Source organism: Ailuropoda melanoleuca, chromosome 8, assembly GCF_002007445.2.
Source record: "Ailuropoda melanoleuca isolate Jingjing chromosome 8, ASM200744v2, whole genome shotgun sequence".
NCBI lineage: Eukaryota > Metazoa > Chordata > Mammalia > Carnivora > Ursidae > Ailuropoda > Ailuropoda melanoleuca.
The window spans coordinates 13,998,078-14,018,483 of record NC_048225.1 but is presented as its reverse complement, the minus strand read 5'-3'; the positions used below and the strand labels follow the sequence as shown (position 1 = coordinate 14,018,483).

Below are 20,406 nucleotides of genomic sequence, written 5' to 3'. Positions count from 1 at the left end.
CCACACCTCACTGGTGCTCTTTCCATTCTTTTTTTCTTCTTCTTCCCTCTCTGTATTTCATTTTGGGTAAGATTCTGTTGCTGTGCCTTCAAGTACACAGCTCTGACTCTTCTGTAATGTCTAATCTGCTGTTAATCCCATCCAACATATTTTTTTTCTCTTGGATGTTGTAATTTTTGTTTCTGGAGCTATGATTTGGATCCTAAGAATAAATCTAGCAAGAAGGTATGGAAAACCTTTAAAGGGGAAATTGCAAAACATATGATAGCTTATAAAAGATGATACGGGGATGCCTGGGTGGCTCAGTCAGTTAAGCGTCTGCCTTTGGCTCAGGTCATGATCTCAGGGTCCTGGAATCGAGTCCTGCATTGGGCTTCTTGCTCAGCGGGGAGCCTGCTTCTCCCTCTGCTCCCCCTGCTTATGTGCTCGCTCTCTCTCTCTCTGACAAAATAAATAAAATTTTAAAAAAAGATGATACAGATAAATGAAAATATATGCCATATTTATAAATTTGAAGACTCCACATCAGTTTTACCCAAATGAACCCATAAATCCATGGCAATCCCAAGTTCTAATAGAGGTTTTCAGTAATCTTAAAAAGCTGATTCTAAAATTCACAGGGAAAGGCAAAGTATCCATCATAACTTACATGTTTTGGGGGGAGAATTAAGAGGAGTATTTGTTTTATCAGTGATCAAGATTCAATTTTTATTATGAAACTGTAGTAATTAAGATAATGTAGGAGTGTTCTAGTGATATACATTTAGACTAGTAGAAGACAATAGAGAGCCCAGGAAAAGAAACAAACACATATGGAAAACTTGTTATGTGAAAGTGATAGCAATGAATATCATTAGGGCAAAGTATGGAAAAATGATTTTCCATATAAAAATTAGATCCTTACCTTAGAGCACATCCAAAAAATGAATTCTAGGTAGATGAGTGTTCTAACTGTAAAAAACAGAACTTTAAAACTTTAAAAGAAAACTAAAGGATATATCTTGGAGTAGGGATGGATTTTTTTTGTGTGTGATTTTATTTTTATTTTATTTTATTTTTTAGAGAGAGAGAGAGAAAGTGAGGGGAGAGGAGCAGAGGGAGAGGGAGAATGCCAAGCAGGCCCTATGCCCAGCACGGAGCCCGATACAGGGCTGGATCTCACGACCCTGAGATCATGACCTGAGCTGAAATCAGGAGTCAGACACTTAACCGACTGAGCCACCCATGCACCCCAGGATGGATTTCTTAAAGAAGAGTTTTAAAGTCACAATATCAGAGGACTCTTCTGCAGATTTCTAGAAATCTCTCTGTGCAGCCTTCCCCTCTGGTGTTCTTGTCCCATAAATTTGAGCTGTGTTGGTCTCCCGGGTGCCAGACTCTTTCTCCTCAACCTAGACTGCTGGACTTTCTTTGGGTCCCTCCTCTCTGTACATATATATATGGCTATATATATTGGGTCCCACCTCTCTGTACATATATATATGGCCATGTATGTAGCGCCAGAAGTGGAAATAATTCTACCATTATTTTTATAGTTTGAAAATGAGCAAAAAAAAATTACATAAACACACACATAATGGGAAAAAAATGAAATAGTATAAAAAACACGCTGAGGGAAGCTAAACATCAAATTTGAGAGGACAGTTACTTGGAGAGGTAGGAGAAGGCTACTCTGAAGTTAATAAGCAGTGAGGGTGAAAGTTTGGAATTCTTCGAAGCTCAATGGTAGGCACGTGAACGTTTATCATGTTATTCTGTGTTCTTCTTGTGTACATGAAATATTTTATAAGAAAAATAGAAAGGTATACAAAAGGGAGAATAAGGAAAGCATTGGTTAAAGATGGGGCACCTGGGTGGCTTAGTCAGTTGAGTGGTTAAGTGTCTGTCTCTTAGTTTCGGCTGAGGTCCTGATCTTGGAGTTGTGGGATCGAGCCCCACGTTGAGCTCTCCACTCAGTGCTGAGTCTGCTTGAGATTCTCTCCCTTTCCTTCTGCTCCTCCCCTAGCTCTCGGTCTCTCTCTCTCAAATAAATAAAATCTTGGGGCGCCTGGGTGGCTCAGATGGTTAACTGTTTGCCTTCAGCTCAGGTCATGATCTTTGGGTCCTGGAATGGGGCCCTGCATCAGGCTCCCTGCTCATCCAGGAGTCTGCTTCTCCCTCTGCTCCCCCCTGGCTTTTTCTCTCTCTCTCTCTCTCTCTCTCTCAAGGGAATAAATAAAATCTTCAAATAAATAAATAAATAAAATCTTTTAAAAAAAGAGTATTAGTTAAAGAACATCCTAGGAAGATAGGGAGGTAAAATGGAGTAATTCCTGTGTCTGAAAGCCGCCTGGGCAGAAGGCATTGTTGGGGGTGGGGACAGAATGGTAGCCAGCAGAGCTGGTGCACCTCCAACCCTCATCAGCAGGATCTCCGGAAGGTTGGTGATTTCCCTGCTGGTGCTTTCCCCCTGGTACTTTTCTTTGATGAAACCCTTCAAACCTTAGCTTCCACAAACACTGCAGATATTCCTCCCATGCCTTGTTGAGTCATCTGTCCACCACCCCTGGGTCACCCCCCTTGCTGGTGGAGACTCGAGCTCTTGGGTTCTTGTCATGCTCTCTGTGACCCACAGATGGTCTCTTGGACTTCGGCCTCTCCGTTTCTTGCACTGCTTTCCTCAGTGACCATCTCTTGCTTGGAGCTTCACCATAGCCTTCTGACTGATTTCCCTTCATCATCACCCCCTACCATGTCTGTCCTTAACACAGTAGCCAGCAGAGTGTCCTCTCAATACATGGCATCATGTCATTTCTCTGCTCAGAATTGTCTTGTGACAAGGCACAATTTTCCATCTTGCTCAGAGGAAAACCCAAAGTCCCATTATTGCCTTTGAGGAACTATGGTATCCAGCTTCTGCTGCCCATCTCCTGCTGCTGTCCCTCATCCCCTGCCCGTCACTCTGGGCTCCTTGACGCTCCCGTGCAGCAGCCCCTGGCCGAGAACTTATGTCAAGGATATGATAGGAAAACGTGTTTCTGACCTTGCGGGCTTCAGTGTGAATGTCAGAGCCAAGCGGCCAGGAACGCCGGGCTTGTCCAACAGTTGGGAACGCCCAACTGTTTCAGGGCAGAACACTGCTGAAACCTGATTGCTCTTGACAATAGCCTGCAGGGTCCATGGAAACATGTTTAAGAATAGGCCTCACTTGCTAAACATTACATCATCTGATCCCCTGACCTTACCCGTGATGCGCTACTATTCACTAGAATGTAATAGGATTACTCCTTGATTGGGATTGTGATTATTTTTGATTGTTGCCAATGAATATGTGAGGTTGCAGCTGTTCGGGGCGATCACTTGTGGCGGTCGTCCGCTGCACCCACACTCTCTTTCGCCAGCTAACCTGTCTGTGCCTCGTCCTTCTCCCGAATCAATGGTGCTGCGGCTGCGGGTGGTGCTGCAGCATCCTGGAATCTTCTGTGCGTGCTCCTGCCTCCGATGTACCCACCGCCCCCTCTGCCCAGCACGTTTCTACTGTAGCTGCCTGCATGGCGTGTCCTCAGTTACTGTGGGCACTTCTCCTCACCTGTCACCTTCTTCGTGAGCTCGTCCCTGACTGCTTTATTTGCAACTGTACTCTCGTCCCCACGGAGCTTTTCATTTCTTCCTCTGCTTGCTTGCTTTCTCCCTTCCATGTGTCACCTTCCAGGATGCTATATAATTTATTTCTTTACTTTGTTTATTGTCTGTCTCCCTCCACTGGAGTATAATTTCCACGAGAACAGGGATTTTTTTACATTTTATTTCTTGCTATAAGGCAAGTGTCTAGTATAAGTGCCTGGCACAGAGAAGATGCCATTAGTAGCTTTGGGGATCCCTGTTCCCCCCCCCCATTTCTTGGGGATGTAAAGAGCTGGGGAAGGGTGCCTAGTCCCTGATGCCATATGCTCACAGGGGCACTCAGGGCAATGGCCATCATCTGGACTGGGCTTTGAGCCTCAGCCAGGAAGGGGGCCATGGAGGTGTCCTGAGATCCCAGCTGTGTGACTGTGCTCTAGAGGGTCTCTCTGTGACTTCCCTGCTTCTCCTGGGGATAGAAATCATTTGGTTGCTCCCACGCCATGAGAGAGCACAGCTACTCTCCAAGGCTGTCTGAGGCTCCATCCACCAAGGTGCTCCATGCAGCACTCCTTCCTGGTCTTTCTGGGGCCCAGTCCAGCTCTCAGATCCCACAGCTCTGTCTGGAAGTTCTGTTGCCTCCCCAGGGCTCAGCTTCGGATAGGGAATAAGGACTTTCTCTGTGGGACCCGCTGACATCTTTCCAGTGTTTTCCAGTGCTTTTCCCCCCACTTCTCTTAATCTCGCTTTTCCCCTTTCCTCCCCCAGGCTGGAGATCTTTTCCTAGTATGACAAGGATGGCCGTCTTGCTTTGGCTCATTTCTCGTCTAAGCTGTGAATCCTTTCCATTTTGCTAAGGGCCTGGGGTTTTGAAATCGAAAACTAGGACAGAACCTTTCTTTCTGCATTTCGCCCTCACCTTCTCTTTGCTGGGATTCTTTCATGGGAAGAAGGGCCAGGGGACATGGGGGAGGGAAAGCCTTGGGCAGGGCAGACGGTGAAATATTTTTAAAAGACAGTCACACCGTGTGATGCTGATAATGACAACAACAGTGTTGTAGTTCACATCGTTTGTGCACTTAGTGTACGCCAGTTCTCCTAGCTGCTCTCGGCAGCGCACCTCCAGGAATCAGCGCAGCACCTCTACCTGTATTTATTATCGTGCTTATTTTCCATAAAAGCACATTGAAGAATAGTGAGGGAAAGGGAGTTGCTCAGGTCCCACATTTTGCAAACGACGGACCTGGGCTTTGGAAGTGAGTCTGCTGTGTTGAAGGCTGTGCTTAACCACCACACCTCCTGGCCCCCTGGCAACACCCCCAGAGCCTCAGGACCCTGGGCCACGGAGATGGGGATCAGTTGCGTCTCCCACATTCCTGGTGCTCATCCAGCAGGAGTGGCGCTGGCCTTCCTCTTCCTTCCCTGGCTGGCCAGGTGGGTCTCTCCATGGTGCCCCCATTGCCAGCCTCCTTCTGCAAAGCTGGCTTCCCTCTCTGCTTTTGCTTCAGGCCATCTCACCTCCTTGGAGGAGTCCAAGCTCCCTCCCCTCCTCCTCCCTCCCTCTTTCCTTTCCCCTCCCTCCCTCTTCCCCTTCCCCTCCCTCCCTCCTCCCTCCTTTCCTTCCTCCTCCTCCCTCTCCCTCTCCCCCCCTCTCACCTTCCCTCCTTCTCTTTCTCCCTTGGTTTGGCTTTACAGATAAAATTTAAATTTAGCTAAGAGCTAATACCACAAAAAGGGAAGAAGCGATAAGTATAAGCAGCAAACAGAGTTTAAAAGTAAACACCCTACCATCTCATCTCTGCTCTTGGGGCCTCCAGGCTGCCCTTCTTGACCACCGAGCAAGGCTGAGGAGAGACCTCCTGTGCTCTTCCCCCAAACTGCATGCCTTTTCCAATAAGCAGAAGGCCTGTGGCTTCAGGAGGCCCTCCCAGCTCCATACTCTCTCTGTGGTCAAGTACTGTTCCTTTGGATAAACAAATTAACTCTGAAAACTCAGGTATCAGACCCTGCTGTCTTAGCGTGACTTAGCTCCACTGGCTGGCTCAGATCATGATTCCCAGGGGAGCCCTCATGTTGATGGCAGTGGGGAGGGAGGGGAGGAGACTCGGGACAAGGTGGAGGGCTCTGAGAGGGCCCTGGGCAGCTGACAGAGGGGGCCGTGTGTCTCTGCAGGTGAGGACTCCGTCAGCACCCTGGGCCTGATCCTCGGCGTGGGGCTCTCGCTGCTGCTCGTGTCAGTCCTGGGCTACAGCCTGGCCAAGTGGTACCAGCGTGGGTACTGCTGGGAGGGTGAGTGAGCACCAGACCCACCAGCCCAGCTCTGGCCCGCCCCTCCTCTCCTGTAGCAGTCGCCAAGGCCGGGTGGGGCCGCGAAGTCTTCATTATGGCATCATGCAAAAATATTTCCTGTGGCGGCTGCAGTGGTTGAAGACCTGAGTGGGCGTGGCGGAGCACTCGAATAGGAGGGGTTGGGGTATTGGGCCTTCACGGAGGCACGGAGGGCTCCTTCTACCCAGCCGGAGGCTGTCTCTCTTTTCCCTCAGAGCCCATAGGAGTCCATCCCCAAGGCCTGTGTGGGCCTTGAGGCCAGGGGCAGCAGGCTAGACAGCATCCCCCACAAGTTGCTCCCTATGCATCTCTTCCCCTGCCTGTGGGTCTTGAGGCCCTCTCTCAAGCTTGCTTCAGCTTCCACTTACCTGGGAGTCTCCCAGAATTTGCTGCAGCACCCCCAGCGTCGAGTCACATCTGCACTTCCCACGGGACCCGGGAGAGCTGGCAGGGCATGTGGGAGCATTTCTCAGACCTGTAGTTGANGCTCAGCTTCGGATAGGGAATAAGGACTTTCTCTGTGGGACCCGCTGACATCTTTCCAGTGTTTTCCAGTGCTTTTCCCCCCACTTCTCTTAATCTCGCTTTTCCCCTTTCCTCCCCCAGGCTGGAGATCTTTTCCTAGTATGACAAGGATGGCCGTCTTGCTTTGGCTCATTTCTCGTCTAAGCTGTGAATCCTTTCCATTTTGCTAAGGGCCTGGGGTTTTGAAATCGAAAACTAGGACAGAACCTTTCTTTCTGCATTTCGCCCTCACCTTCTCTTTGCTGGGATTCTTTCATGGGAAGAAGGGCCAGGGGACATGGGGGAGGGAAAGCCTTGGGCAGGGCAGATGGTGAAATATTTTTAAAAGACAGTCACACTGTGTGATGCTGATAATGACAACAACAGTGTTGTAGTTCACATCGTTTGTGCACTTAGTGTACGCCAGTTCTCCTAGCTGCTCTCGGCAGCGCACCTCCAGGAATCAGCGCAGCACCTCTACCTGTATTTATTATCGTGCTTATTTTCCATAAAAGCACATTGAAGAATAGTGAGGGAAAGGGAGTTGCTCAGGTCCCACATTTTGCAAACGACGGACCTGGGCTTTGGAAGTGAGTCTGCTGTGTTGAAGGCTGTGCTTAACCACTACACCTCCTGGCCCCCTGGCAACACCCCCAGAGCCTCAGGACCCTGGGCCACGGAGATGGGGATCAGTTGAGTCTCCCACATTCCTGGTGCTCATCCAGCAGGAGTGGCGCTGGCCTTCCTCTCCCTTCCCTGGCTGGCCAGGTGGGTCTCTCCATGGTGCCCCCATTGCCAGCCTCTTTCTGCAAAGCTGGCTTCCCTCTCTGCTTTTGCTTCAGGCCATCTCATCTCCTTGGAGGAGTCCAAGCTCCCTCCCCTCCTTTTTCCTCCCCCCACTCCTCCTCCCTCCCTCTTTCCTTTCCCCTCCCTCCCTCTTCCCCTTCCCCTCCCTCCCTCCTCCCTCCTTTCCTTCCTCCTCCTCCCTCTCCCTCTCCCCCCCTCTCACCTTCCCTCCTTCTCTTTCTCCCTTGGTTTGGCTTTACAGATAAAATTTAAATTTAGCTAAGAGCTAATACCACAAAAAGGGAAGAAGCGATAAGTATAAGCAGCAAACAGAGTTTAAAAGTAAACACCCTACCATCTCATCTCTGCTCTTGGGGCCTCCAGGCTGCCCTTCTTGACCACCGAGCAAGGCTGAGGAGAGACCTCCTGTGCTCTTCCCCCAAACTGCATGCCTTTTCCAATAAGCAGAAGGCCTGTGGCTTCAGGAGGCCCTCCCAGCTCCATACTCTCTCTGTGGTCAAGTACTGTTCCTTTGGATAAACAAATTAACTCTGAAAACTCAGGTATCAGACCCTGCTGTCTTGGCGTGACTTAGCTCCACTGGCTGGCTCAGATCATGATTCCCAGGGGAGCCCTCATGTTGATGGCAGTGGGGAGGGAGGGGAGGAGACTCGGGACAAGGTGGAGGGCTCTGAGAGGGCCCTGGGCAGCTGACAGAGGGGGCCGTGTGTCTCTGCAGGTGAGGACTCCGTCAGCACCCTGGGCCTGATCCTCGGCGTGGGGCTCTCGCTGCTGCTCGTGTCAGTCCTGGGCTACAGCCTGGCCAAGTGGTACCAGCGTGGGTACTGCTGGGAGGGTGAGTGAGCACCAGACCCACCAGCCCAGCTCTGGCCCGCCCCTCCTCTCCTGTAGCAGTCGCCAAGGCCGGGTGGGGCCGCGAAGTCTTCATTATGGCATCATGCAAAAATATTTCCTGTGGCGGCTGCAGTGGTTGAAGACCTGAGTGGGCGTGGCGGAGCACTCGAATAGGAGGGGTTGGGGTATTGGGCCTTCACGGAGGCACGGAGGGCTCCTTCTACCCAGCCGGAGGCTGTCTCTCTTTTCCCTCAGAGCCCATAGGAGTCCATCCCCAAGGCCTGTGTGGGCCTTGAGGCCAGGGGCAGCAGGCTAGACAGCATCCCCCACAAGTTGCTCCCTATGCATCTCTTCCCCTGCCTGTGGGTCTTGAGGCCCTCTCTCAAGCTTGCTTCAGCTTCCACTTACCTGGGAGTCTCCCAGAATTTGCTGCAGCACCCCCAGCGTCGAGTCACATCTGCACTTCCCACGGGACCCGGGAGAGCTGGCAGGGCATGTGGGAGCATTTCTCAGACCTGTAGTTGATGTCCACAGCTGCCATGAATGTTTGCTGAGCACCTACTATGTGCCAATGTACTTTTGCCTAATAGGATTTTCTTTAAAATTCCACATAAGGTTGGAACTCTTAGTTTCCGTTTTTTATAGATGAAGCTGGCAGGCTGCAGTCTCAGGGATAGAGAGTGGTATAGTCTGGATTCAAGCCCAGGTCAGCTTCTTTTGGGCTCTACGCTAGGACTGCCTCTTTCCCAGGGTAATCAGTGCCCTTAAAGAGGGGGATGCCTAGCCAAAGGATCTGCTCCCCAAAAGCTGGTGGTTCTGTCTGGGAAGATGGGGTACGCCCATGGGCGTGGGGCAGGCAGCAGTGAAGGTGCTTGGGGCCCTCCCCCAGCATCCTGAGGTCCAGCCCAGCCACCCTGCTCCTCCCAGATGGGGTGAGGGAGCCCCATTGTTCCCAGTAGCGTGATGGACAGGTCTCCCTGGAGGTACTAACCCTCTCTTTTCTGATTGTCTTTCTAGGGCCTAATTTTGTCTTCAACTTGTACCAGATCCGGTGAGTAGATTCAGAGCAGATCTGGGTGGGGTTAGGTAAGGAACCCAAACACATGGTTTCTCTTCCTTTTCTCCTCCCTGTGCTCCAGGCAAACAAGAGCAAAGGAAGGAGCTGGGGTCTGTTTACAAAGTACCATGAATAAAACTTGAACATGGACAGGATTATGTAAGACCCTGCTGATGGTGATCCTCTTAACATTTGTCCCCAGGCAGGGACCAAGCATTCATTCATCATCTACTCATTTATTCAGGAAGGATCTATCGTTGCAGGTGTTGCGGTATTAGTTTCTAGGGGGTACGATGAGCATAGTCTCTGTCTTTAAGCATTTCACTGTCTGTGGTGGACACAGGCCCGACTACAAATAATATAATCCCGGGCACAGTGTGGTGTCAAAAAAGAGGAGCAAATGGAGACCACCAGGGATTTAGGGAGTGGGGGTCAGGAAGGGCTGCTGCGGTAAGCCATCTTATCCACTCGCTGTCCCAGGGCAGGCCTGCTCTTCCTCTGGCCCTGAGACATGGGCCAACTCCTGTTCTGGAAGATGGGCCAGTCTGGGAGTCCCAGCCAGGAAGTCCTTCCCATGCTCTGGTCTAGGGAGTCGGGCTCCCAAGGAGAGGCCAGGTTCTCAGCTCCCAAGACTTGATTGGATCATCTTTCTCAGGAACCTGAAGGAGCTGGAGGTGGGCCCACCCTTCACCATCAGTGGCCATGTCAGCAGTTCGGATGGCAGCTACATGAAGTTCTCCAACAGGCTAGTCTGATGGGGGAGCATCAGCCTCTGGAGTCCCAGAGAGGTGAGTGGAAGGTTGGTGAGCTCCCGAGTAAATCTGATGTCCTAGTAAGGTCCTCGGATGGCGCAGGCATTCAAGCCCAGCACCAAGGACTGTTCGGAACCCAAGAGATGATTCGGTTCATCCCCCCCTCCCCCACTTCTGGGGGGTTGGGTCTGTGGGAGATGATCTCGGGCACCAAGGCCCAGGGTCATGCTGTCCTCACCACTGGCTGGCAGCGGACTGCTCCTTTCCACCCGTGCACCTAGTCCACGTCCTGCCTTTCTTTCCTGCGCGTGTTCTATTTCTAATCAGATGGCAGCTTCTATCTCAACCCTTTGCTCTGACTTGAAGGTTCTAGATGGCCACTCTCTCCAAGAAGCAACACTCCGGAGTGTCATTTTTGAACTGAAGGCCCAGGAGCCATCCCTGCTTCGTGGCCTGCTGACCCTTGGGTCACACCTTCCTTTCCCCTGCCTTCCAGCCCATCCCCCCTCAACATGGCTGTCGCTTTTTCCCATCTACTTTCTCCCTCCAGCAATCCCTCATGGACACCCTATTTCTCTCCGAGCTTCTCCTCTGGCCTGGGAGCAGCCTGGCCAGGTGCGATGGTTTAGGAGAACCCTCCTCTCTTAGTTGTCCTTCCTTTGCTTTGCCTGCAGGAGGAGGCTCCTGCTGTGGCGCCTGCCCCCGCCCCTCCCCCCCGGGCTGCCTTCACCCTCCGGGGTCTTCAAGGCCTGGCCTGGTCCCTCGTTGTGGATGATGAGGAGTCACTCTGGCTGCACCACGGGCCTGCAGCAGGAGAACCCCCAGGAGGAGTCTGGGCTCTTGACAGAGTCTGGTAGAGTAGCAGTGGCTTTCTCCTACACACAGAAAGGCAGGCATTACCCGGGGGAGGGGGGGGTAGAGACTGGCTCCCAGGGGACCCCTGAGCCTGTGGAGAGGTTCCAGGTGTCCTGGAGAGCAAAGGCCTCCCAGCTCAACTGGGGCGTCCCCAGACGCTTACCCTCGAAGGGCGACTCCAGAGGCCGGAAAACCAGTCATATCTTCAATAGGCAAAGTCATGTGGGAGTGGAGGTGATTCCAGATGCTGTTTTTAACCTTCCTACCAGAAGCCAACTTCCCCTAAGAGCTGAAGACTGAGCTTGGCCTTTGCTCTGCCCCGCCCGGCTTGTTGCTTTGTTCTTACGTACTTTCAACCTCCCCATACCCCTGTCTATACCACCTGGCTCTGTTTTCCCTGCCGCTGACCGGCCTCAGTGCCTCCCAAACCATTTGGAGGTCAGTGCTTAAAACAGTCTAGAAACATGGTCTTATTTTCTAGGCTCCCGTGATGAGTGGGCATGGGTTGGGGACAGAGAGCTCAGTCTCCCTGTGTTCTGCATTTCCCGTGCCAGGCTTGCCCTGTGATGGGGAGGGCAGACCAGAAATGGTGGGAGTTGGGGAGGGGCCCAGGCCAGGCTAAAAAAAACCCAACAGCTAGCTAATGCACAAGGGAAATCATGAACCAAATGTAGGTTGGTGGACAGCAGCACTATTTGCCTTGTGAGTCATCGTTCTTTCCTCTGGTCTGCCCTGCTGGACCCGAGGTGGCATCCACACCCGGATGTTGTCTTAGTAGGCCCTTAATGCAGAGTCGTTCCATCCAGAGAGACTGCGTTCCTGGGGCAGCTGTGGATGGAACAGGGCCTGACAGGGGCCGAGCCACTGCTGAAACCTGCAGTTAGAACTACCTGCGCATGTCTCAGCACCAAGGCCAATGAGACGCAGGAGCCTGGGACAGTGATAGGTGAGGAGGAGAGAAGTCATATTATTTGTCTTCCAGTACTCGCTTCCCCAGGGCCTGGATTCTTTCTTGCTTTGGGTTCTAGCCAATTGCAAAGAAGGAAGGAAGGAAAGGAAGAAAGGAAGAAAGAAAGAAAGGAAGAAAGAGAGAAAGGAAAGAAAAAGAAAAGGAAAGAAAGAAAGGAAGGAAGGAAAGAAAGAAAGAAAAGGAAAGAAAGGAAGGAAGGAAGGAAGAAAGGAAGGAAAGAAAGAAAAAGGAAAAGAAAAGGAAAAAGAGAGAGAGAGAAAGAGGCACCTGGGTAGCGCAGTCATTAAGCGTCTGCCTTCGGCTCAGGGTGTGATCCCGGCGTTCCGGGATCGAGTCCCACATCGGGCTCCTCCACTGGGAGCCTGCTTCTTCCTCTCCCACTCCCCCGCTGTGTTCCCTCTCTCGCTGGCTGTCTCTCAAATAAATAAAAAAATCTTAAAAAAAAAAAGAAAAGAAAGAGAGAAGGGGCCTTACCAGCCCCTACCCCCTTACTTCCTGCCAGGATCTGGTGGGCCATTCTCCCTGCATAGCCAAGCTCTGACTTAGTAAACCAAATCTCTAAATTTGAAGGTCTTCATCTGGGCCCCAGTGTTTCTGTCCCTGAGTTGGTGAGGGTGGGGCAGAGCCCCCTGTGGCTTTCGGATCCCTCCCTTTCTTGAAAGCTTTATTGGGAGAGCAGTGAGGAGGGGGGATGGACTGACTTTGACATCCTTCTTTGAATTTCAGTGCTGAGGGCTGGGCTCCATTCCTTAACCCATGGGGTGTCCAGCCTCAGTGAAACTCTCAGTGATGCCCCGTCCAGCGTGGATCCTGGGACTGCAGCCCATATCGGGCTGCCTTAGGTCCCTAAATATGCTCAGGACTCTGAGACCTTCGGGAAACTTGAAAGGATGGGGCCCAGGGCCCAGATGGTCCCGCCCCGGATTTGGTAGCTTCAGGTAGGGACACAGGGACAGCTGCTGAGGGCTGGGAGAATGGAGGGTATTTCCCATCCTTGGGAGCGGAACCGAGACTGGGCTACTTCCTCTTTTAGGGTCCTCTGACGTGTTCCCTGTCCCCTGTGCCTCCTTCTTGTTTTCCTGACTTCCGCACTCGGTCCCGCTGGCTAATACAGTGTTACCCTTCACCCCAGGCCTCACCCGAGGATGCAACATATTTTCGTTGAGAGCCCTAAAGTAGCTTCCAGCTTGTTCAGAGATGACTGGGGAACTGGTGCCTGGAAATCTGGCTGTGGGTCTGGTTGGGTTGAGCATTCAGCCCCATGGCCATGCCAGCACCTTCCATAGAGCCTCCCCCTCCTCTTAGCTGTTCTTCTTTCCACTGGCCAGCCAGAAGGCAGTCCGGAGAGCCAGCACTTCTATGGACTGGCCACTCCCGGTCCCTCTGCCAGCCAGTTCCTCTTTAGTGTCCTTGCCGGCGCTTCCCAGAATGCCTTTTCCCTCCCTGCTGACCCTTCCCAGCCACAGCTGGTCTCCATGGTTGGCTCAAGTGTCCCCTTCCCTGTGGCTTTCCTCAGGGTGCCAGACCTGCTGCCACCCATTTGATCCTGATGGCAAAAGACCATGATTCCTCGGTTTGTCCTCCCCCCCGCCCCCACCAACAACAGGGTGAGTCCTTTGTGGGCAGGGTTATGTCCCATAGGTCTTCAGTAACCGCTAAGAGTAGAGCACGTAGGAGGTACTCAGTAAATGCTGCTGAGTGCAGAAACACCGACTGTGGCTATGGAAGGCTGCCTCGTCCTGAAGAAAGATGCCCTGGTGACCGGAGAAGGAGCAGGAACTGCTTGCACAACACACAGTCCACAGAGAACAAATTATTTTCATGCACGTTACTGTGGCTTGAACCTTGTGGCAACCTTGTGACGTGGGGCATCGTTACTGGCTGCATACTGCATCTGGTGAGAGAGAGGCTCAGAGAGGTAGCATGCTTTGCCTAAGGCTGCACAGCTGCTGACTGCCCTGGAGCCCGAGTAGAGCGTGAGGCCTCACATGTGTAGCCTGACCACAGGCTTAGTGGGATGAGGATGGAACATGGGAGAACAGGGTCTGGTCTTGACCTGCCCTGCTGTGCTCTGTGGCCGTGGGTTAGTCATTCACCACCATGGGCATATATTTTAGCATCTGGGTATTGAAGGATTGGACTACTTCTCCAAGGCTCTTCTCTTTTACCTGAAAGAGAAAAAGGATCTTATCTGTTTGTTTGTATGGTTTTTTTTTTTTTAAGATTTTATTTATCAGAGAGAGAGAGAAACACAAGCAGGGTGAGGGGCAGAGGGAGAGGGAGAAGCAGATCCCCCCCCTGAGCAGGGAGCCTCATGCGGGGCTGGATTCCAGGACCCTGAGATCATGACCTGAGCTGAAGGCAGACTCTTAACCGACTGAACCCTCGTACCTTTTTTTAAATCTCTCTATTCTCAGTGTCTAGCATAGGACCTGGAACATAGTAGGTGTTCACTAAACAAAAGATACAAGTACGAAGTATAGTGATAACTTTCTGACTTAGGTGACCGGTGACTGCGGCAGTTCCTTTAGACTCCGATGGTCTAGGATCTGAAATATTCCTCACCTTTTCTTTGACTTTGGATAACTCTAACCAGAATCCAAGACCGGACCATTTCCAATCAAACCCTTCATTACCAGCAAACTGACGTTTGCTGAGCACATATTAGAGTGCAGGGCAGGGGCTCCGTATGCAGTCTCCCCTCATCCTCATGGTGGGGGAACAGGGGGTCAGGGTCCAGTGAAATGATTTGCTGAAGGCCAGTCAAGAATGTATTTTTTTTAAAATGGCTTGTGAGCCACTTATAACCTCTGTCCAAGTTCACAACTTCCCTGAGCTCCTGGCCCCCAAGGAAGCAGGCCCCTCCTGCTGGCCTCTAATCTCTTTTCCGGGTCCCCTGGTGTGGTGAGAACAGCCCTGTCCTCAGCTCTGAGCTTCTTGCTGGTCCATTTCTTATACTTCCTTTTATTTTTTTTATACCTCCCTTAGCCTCCAAATTGTCAAATTCTGCCCCTTCTTTACACCAGCTCAATTTTCACTTCCGCAGGGAGACTTCCTTAAGACTGGTAAATCTTGTTGTCTTCTCACTTTTTTTTTTTTTTAAAGATTTTATTGGTTTATTTGAGAGAGAGTGAGAGAGCGAGACGGTAAGAAGGAGAGCATGAGCAGGGGCAAATGCCTAACTGACTGAGCCACCCGGGAGCCCTGTTGTTTTCTGACTTTTAATTACAAATACTCTCTGGCTCCCATAACTGAATTATTATTCCCTTGTACTCATTCATTCATTCATTCATGCAGCTTCTATAATGTGCCAGGAACTCCTAGGCACTGTGGAGGCACCCAGTGTCTCTTGAGATTAACTGTGTTCTCTCCTGTTTGATGGGTACTTTCTACAGGCAAAATTCAGGTCTTCTACCTTTTCTGAGTTATCTACGGTAGCTTATCTGGCTCTGGCCATAGCCAGGAATATCTCAGGAAATTATGTTGAATATTTCTCAGTCTCTTCAGGAAACTTGGGCTTTACTTTATCCCTGGTCCAGTCTTGGGTGCTTTGAAAATGAAGGCTTTTGATTTTTCTCCGCCCGTCCTCAATTGTGTGCAACCCTGGCCGTCATCAGATGCAGATCCTGACCTAGAGCACACACAGATGTGACTTTTTCTGTTTAAAGGCTACCTTAAGGAATGGTCAGCCCCAGGAAGAGGCTGAGCTGGTGAGGAGGGGGCGGTGCTCCCCTGTGTAGTAATGATCTTGCCTCATGATGGTGGCCATGCAGGGGCCAGCGTCTGTGGTGCCTGCTCTCTGCCCCAGGGGTCCAAGAACCTCAAAGTGGGAGCACATAGGCGTATCATTACTATATTTAAAAAACTGCTTAGTGATCAAAAGCTGTCTAGAAGCAGTGAGATTTAAGCAGATCTGGTACAAAACAGGAAGCCAGTGGCCTGGTGAATTCTCACATTTGGGGACCAGAAGTGAAAATGTTCTGTCTGCCCGGATAGCAACAGACCAACAAAACAACAGGTGGGGCGACACTGGAAGCCAAGGCCTTGGTGGGGTCCCTGTCTCCTGGAATTTTACCTGCAGAGCCATAGGGGTTGTCTTCCCCTCCCCCAAAGCCTTAGGATAAGTTTTTTCACATAGAAGCAGCAAGCCATTAGGGAGGAGATGGGTGGAAAAATGTAAGAAGCCTCCTGTTCCGTGGTAGCCCCAGTGGCTGGTGGGGCACAGGTGCATTGTTTGGGTAAGCCTGCCATCGGTCTTGAGGACAGCGAGTTCCCTTCCAGCTGTGAGGCTGTTGCAAAGAGTGGTGACCAGCTCCACAGAGCTGGGGGAGGGGGTGGGGGGGAGGTAGTGGAGACACCTGTGTGTGCCTGCGTGTGCCTGCGTGTGCATGCGCGCTGCAGAGCTGTAACCCACGGAGAAGGATCTGTACTGTTGCCTTCTCTATTCCCAGAGGGCCTGCCCATGGCAGATGCTCAATGACTGTCTGCTAAAGGAGTGAATGACTGCATGCTGAATATTTTCATGGTCCTTTGCCTTGCTTCCTGACCACATCCCCTTGCTCTAGGCTTCCTGTTTGGTCTCTAGCCCCGAGTCCCTACAATACCTAAGAGCTATAGGGTAAATATTGCAGGGAAAGGAATGACCTTGGTATAATACGGCTAAGCTAAGACGACGACAGACCTGAAGATAAAAAGTCAAATTTGTGTTCAGCCTGCTTTCTTTGGGGCTCAATCTAATGTCTCCCAAGGAACCCCCCAGTTTCAAGCTACCATCGCCAGCCTTGCTATGCTCACGTTTGGATATCCTACTTCTTCAACCCCTTTCATATGCTTTTCCTTGTGAGAAAAATCCATTCATTCATGCATTCAGTCTTCATCACATTTACAGATCACCTCTACTGTATGTTAGGCATTGGTTGGGTGTGAAGGATACAGGGATACAGAGGGGAGTCAGTCATACTCTAGAGCTCACGGTGCAATAAGCATACATTCATTGGTACATTCAGTGACAGCAGGATGCCCGGGGCATTACAGAGAGAAGTCAGACTGAAGAGTACTCTGCATTTGGCTGGGAAGACTGAGGCCGAGTTGACATGACATGACTGTGAGCTGGGTGAGCTGAGAACCCACCTGTCCCGAGTTCCGGGCCAGCCCAGCACTCTTTTCACTCTGTGGGTCCGTCGCCTCTTTCTCTTTGTCCGTGGGGCATCTCCAGACCAACAGCCTTGCCAGGTGAGCCTGTCTCTGGACTCGTCTGTTAGTCTGAGTGCCTGGCAAACACTCCCTTTACGTGAGGGTCCTGTGGCCTTCCGTGCGTTCTGCTGCTCAGTCCTGCTAGATTACATGGGTCTTCTCGTTGCCCCAGGTTTGAATGGAGGGCTCAGATCTTATAATATCTCAAGTTTGGGGAGCATCTCCCAACCTCACTTAGCATAATTTAATAAATCTCACTTCACTCCTTTCAATTCAGTCCAAAAAATGTGCATTGAACTCCCTAGGTGGGTCATATGGCCCCGTGACCCCTGGGAACATCTCCCTCACAAGCATGAACAGCAGGTGCCCCAGTGCCCCGCCTTGCATCCTCGGCCCCACCCCCAATTCCAGACAGTTCTGAATGGGCTCCCACTTCGTGCTGACAAATCTCGTCTCCAGTGCCCACTGCTCAGCATTTGCTAACCGCCCTGGCTCCTTGTATTCTGGGGGGGGGGGGCATGCAGCCCCATGCACCAGCAGTCTGAGAGTGTAACACATCTGGGGGTAGCCTCTGCCAGCTCAGAAGCTGCTGCATCAGGGTTTCTCCTGTCAGTGCTCAGGGGACCACTGGAAGAGGCCTCTACATGCTCCTGGGATCAAGGCCCGGTTGATCCCAGCATGACTAGCTTAATAACATAGTCTTGTTTTGGCTTTTTCTTCTCCTAGTTTCTCACTCTTGTTCCTGGGACCACCTTCCAAATAAACCACCTGCCCACAACTCCTTGAATCAGGTTCTTACTTCTGAGGGGACAATCTAGGCTAAGACTGCACTTACCACCTTACATTGTAAATTTATTTACTTGCTCATTCATTCAGCAAATACAAATCATCTACTATGTGATCTTGGTCGTGGGACGGTAGGAGTGAGCAAAAGAGAGAAAGTCTCTGCCTTCATAGATCTTCTGCTTTATTGGGAGAGAGAGGCTATGAGCAAATAAACACGTAAATAGATCCTATAACTTCAGATAGTAAGTGCTTTGATGGAAGAAAGCTGGGCATAGGGATGGAATGGACATGGGGAGGATACTTGGGTAGGGTGGTGAGCAAAGACCTCCCCAAGGAGGCTGTGTTTGAGAAGACACTTGAATAAATGACCCGAGGTGGAAATGAGCTTGAAGCAGGGTGGGCAAGGTGGAGATTGCAGGGTGTGGTGTGTGTGTGTGGGGGCAGATACTAACTCACTGGAACTCTGCCTCTCATTTGGACTGGGAGCAAAGGAGAGGGCTTTCAGCTGGGGAATAACATGACCTGAATTGATTTTATAAAAATCTTGCTGGCTGCTATACTAGACTAAGCATACCGTATGAATCACACCCTGCTAGACTAGGGCAGCAGGTGTGGAAGCAAAGGGACAGTAAGGGGACAGTCATCAGCATCCACAGGCATTTAAAGGCATGGACTGGGTGAGACCATCTAGGGGCAGTGGGGAAAAGGGTAGAGTTTAATAGACATCAGATCATCAAGTTCGTCTCTAAAGGAGTAACCTTCACACATCAGTGTGCATGGGGGTCACTCATACCTGATCACCCGTGACCTGTTTACTAAAGCAGGATCCTTGGAATTAGCATTCAGAGCTGCCTGGCGTTGGGGAGATGCTCAGGAAGAGAGGTCCCCCCAGATGACTCTGATGCAGGTGGTCCTTTGAGAGCTGCCCTTGCGGGTGGGGAGGTGGGAGTGTTGGGCAGTGGAGGCAAGGGATACTGCCAGGGCCATGGTGACCGGGCAGCAAGATCCTCAAGAATGTTTCTCTTCCTCCAGGGCCATCATGAGGGCTGGACCTCCATCGACTCCTCCTTCCCTGTGTAGGTAGAGCTATATGGGTATAGCTATATGGCTATATGGGTGTGCTACCCTACACGCAGAGCTTGGCCAATCACATACAGTCTGCTCCAGCCACCCCCACCCATGTCCACTCCGCATCTTACCAGCTCTACACATCAGCTCCCCTTCGTGATGGGCTGCAGCACTAATGAGGCCCCTGGCTGGGGTCTGCATGCCAGGCATGGCTCCTGTCACTCTACAGGGGTGGTAGCCTGCTTTTCCTCAAGGTGGGGGTCAACAGGAGAGTATTCTCATGGCAGGTGGGGGGCAGGACACATGGCCGTCGCCAGATCTGTGTCCTTATCTCCACACGCAGGTGTGGGCTCTCCCATCCGGTGGGTCAGCGCGAGCACATCTGAACCCCCCAGCTTGCCAATTGCCAGAGGACTTTTTCCTTAGGTGGCTTGTCATAGGGATCCAGAACTCGCCGGCTCCCCTCTTCCCCCATGCCACGTCTCCCTTCCATGTGCATATTTCACTTTCGTTCTCAACGTTTGAGTGGGATCTTTGTCCCTTTTACTGCAGCCTGCCATGGGGTCTTGCCAGTGCTCTCTGCAGAATGCCTTTTGAATCTGTCACGTGGCTCTCCATTCCTGCTGTCCCTGCTCAGTATTGTCATTGGATTGGATTACTGTTTAAGCCTGTTATGGACTGAATGTTTATGTCCCTTCCTAATGTGATGGTATCAGAAGGTGGGGCCTTTGGGAGGCTGTTAGGGGTTAGATGAGGTCATGAGGGCGGGGTCCCCATGATGGGATGAGTGTCCCTATAGGAAGAGGAAGATGGGGCGCCTGGGTGGCTCAGTTGGTTGGGCAGCCAGCTCTTGGTCTCAGCTCAGGTCATGATCTTGGGGTCCCAGGACCGAGCCTTGAGTTGGGCCTCCTTGCTTAGGCAGGGAGTCTGCTTGGGGATTCTCTGTCCCTCTCCCCCTGCTCAAGGGCATGCTCTCTCTCTCTCTCTCTCTCTCAAATTAAAAAAAAAAAAAGAGACCAGGGTGCTTGCCTAGCTGCACTCCTCCTCCTCTCTCCTCTCCCCGCTCCCCTCTTCCTCCCATGAGGACAAAGGAGAAGGGGGCCTTCTGCAAGCCAGAAAGCGAGCCCTTACCAAGAACCAAATTGGCTGGCACCTTGATCTTGGACTTGCAACCTCCAGAATGATGAGAGATGTCTCTTGTCGATGGTATTTTGTTATGGCAGCCTGAGCAAAGGAAGACAGCTTCCTCTTCAGTTTCTCTGCCTCTTGTCTCCGTTCCTTATTTTCCCATCTTAGTTCCTTTCATGGCACTTACCACTGATTGTAAAGATATATCTGCTAGTCTGTTAGCTTGATGTTTATCTTCACAGCCAGATGGCTCCCTCTAGGAAGCTGCACCTCTTTCGTTCACTCTGGACCCAGGGCTGAGCACCGTATCTGGCATGCAGTAGGCGCTTAAAAATGCTTCTTGAAGAAATGAAATGCTGACTACACACGTCTCCAACCAGGTCTCCCTACATCCTGCCTCGTCCCTTCTGACTCATACCTTATGCTTTGGCCAGGGTTATCCTTTTAAAACACAAATTCCACCAGACCCAACCCTTCCTAGTCAGAGTGTTTATTGGGTCTAACACCCCACCCCGAAGAGAGGA

The 20,406-nt window shown here is 51.3% G+C and overlaps 1 protein-coding gene across 5 annotated transcripts in view; it reads left to right on the top strand.

Annotated features, from left to right (window-relative positions):
• The first annotated feature begins 7,548 nt into the window (after nt 1-7,548).
• SMIM35 (small integral membrane protein 35) overlaps nt 7,549-20,406 on the top strand; it is a 61,582-nt gene continuing 48,724 nt past the window's right edge. The window contains exons 1-5 of one of the 5 annotated variants that reach the window (XM_034665863.1): nt 7,549-7,781; nt 7,958-8,074; nt 9,091-9,124; nt 9,786-9,918; nt 20,125-20,396. In XM_034665863.1, the coding sequence (XP_034521754.1) occupies nt 7,667-7,781; nt 7,958-8,074; nt 9,091-9,124; nt 9,786-9,885 (366 nt within the window). In that variant the 5' untranslated portion in view covers nt 7,549-7,666 and the 3' untranslated portion in view covers nt 9,886-9,918; nt 20,125-20,396. Of the gene's footprint in view, nt 7,782-7,957; nt 8,075-9,090; nt 9,125-9,785; nt 10,909-18,718; nt 19,382-20,124; nt 20,397-20,406 lie in introns of those variants that run through there. The other 4 variants (XM_034665866.1, XM_034665864.1, XM_034665865.1 and 1 more) reach the window with 4 other exon arrangements.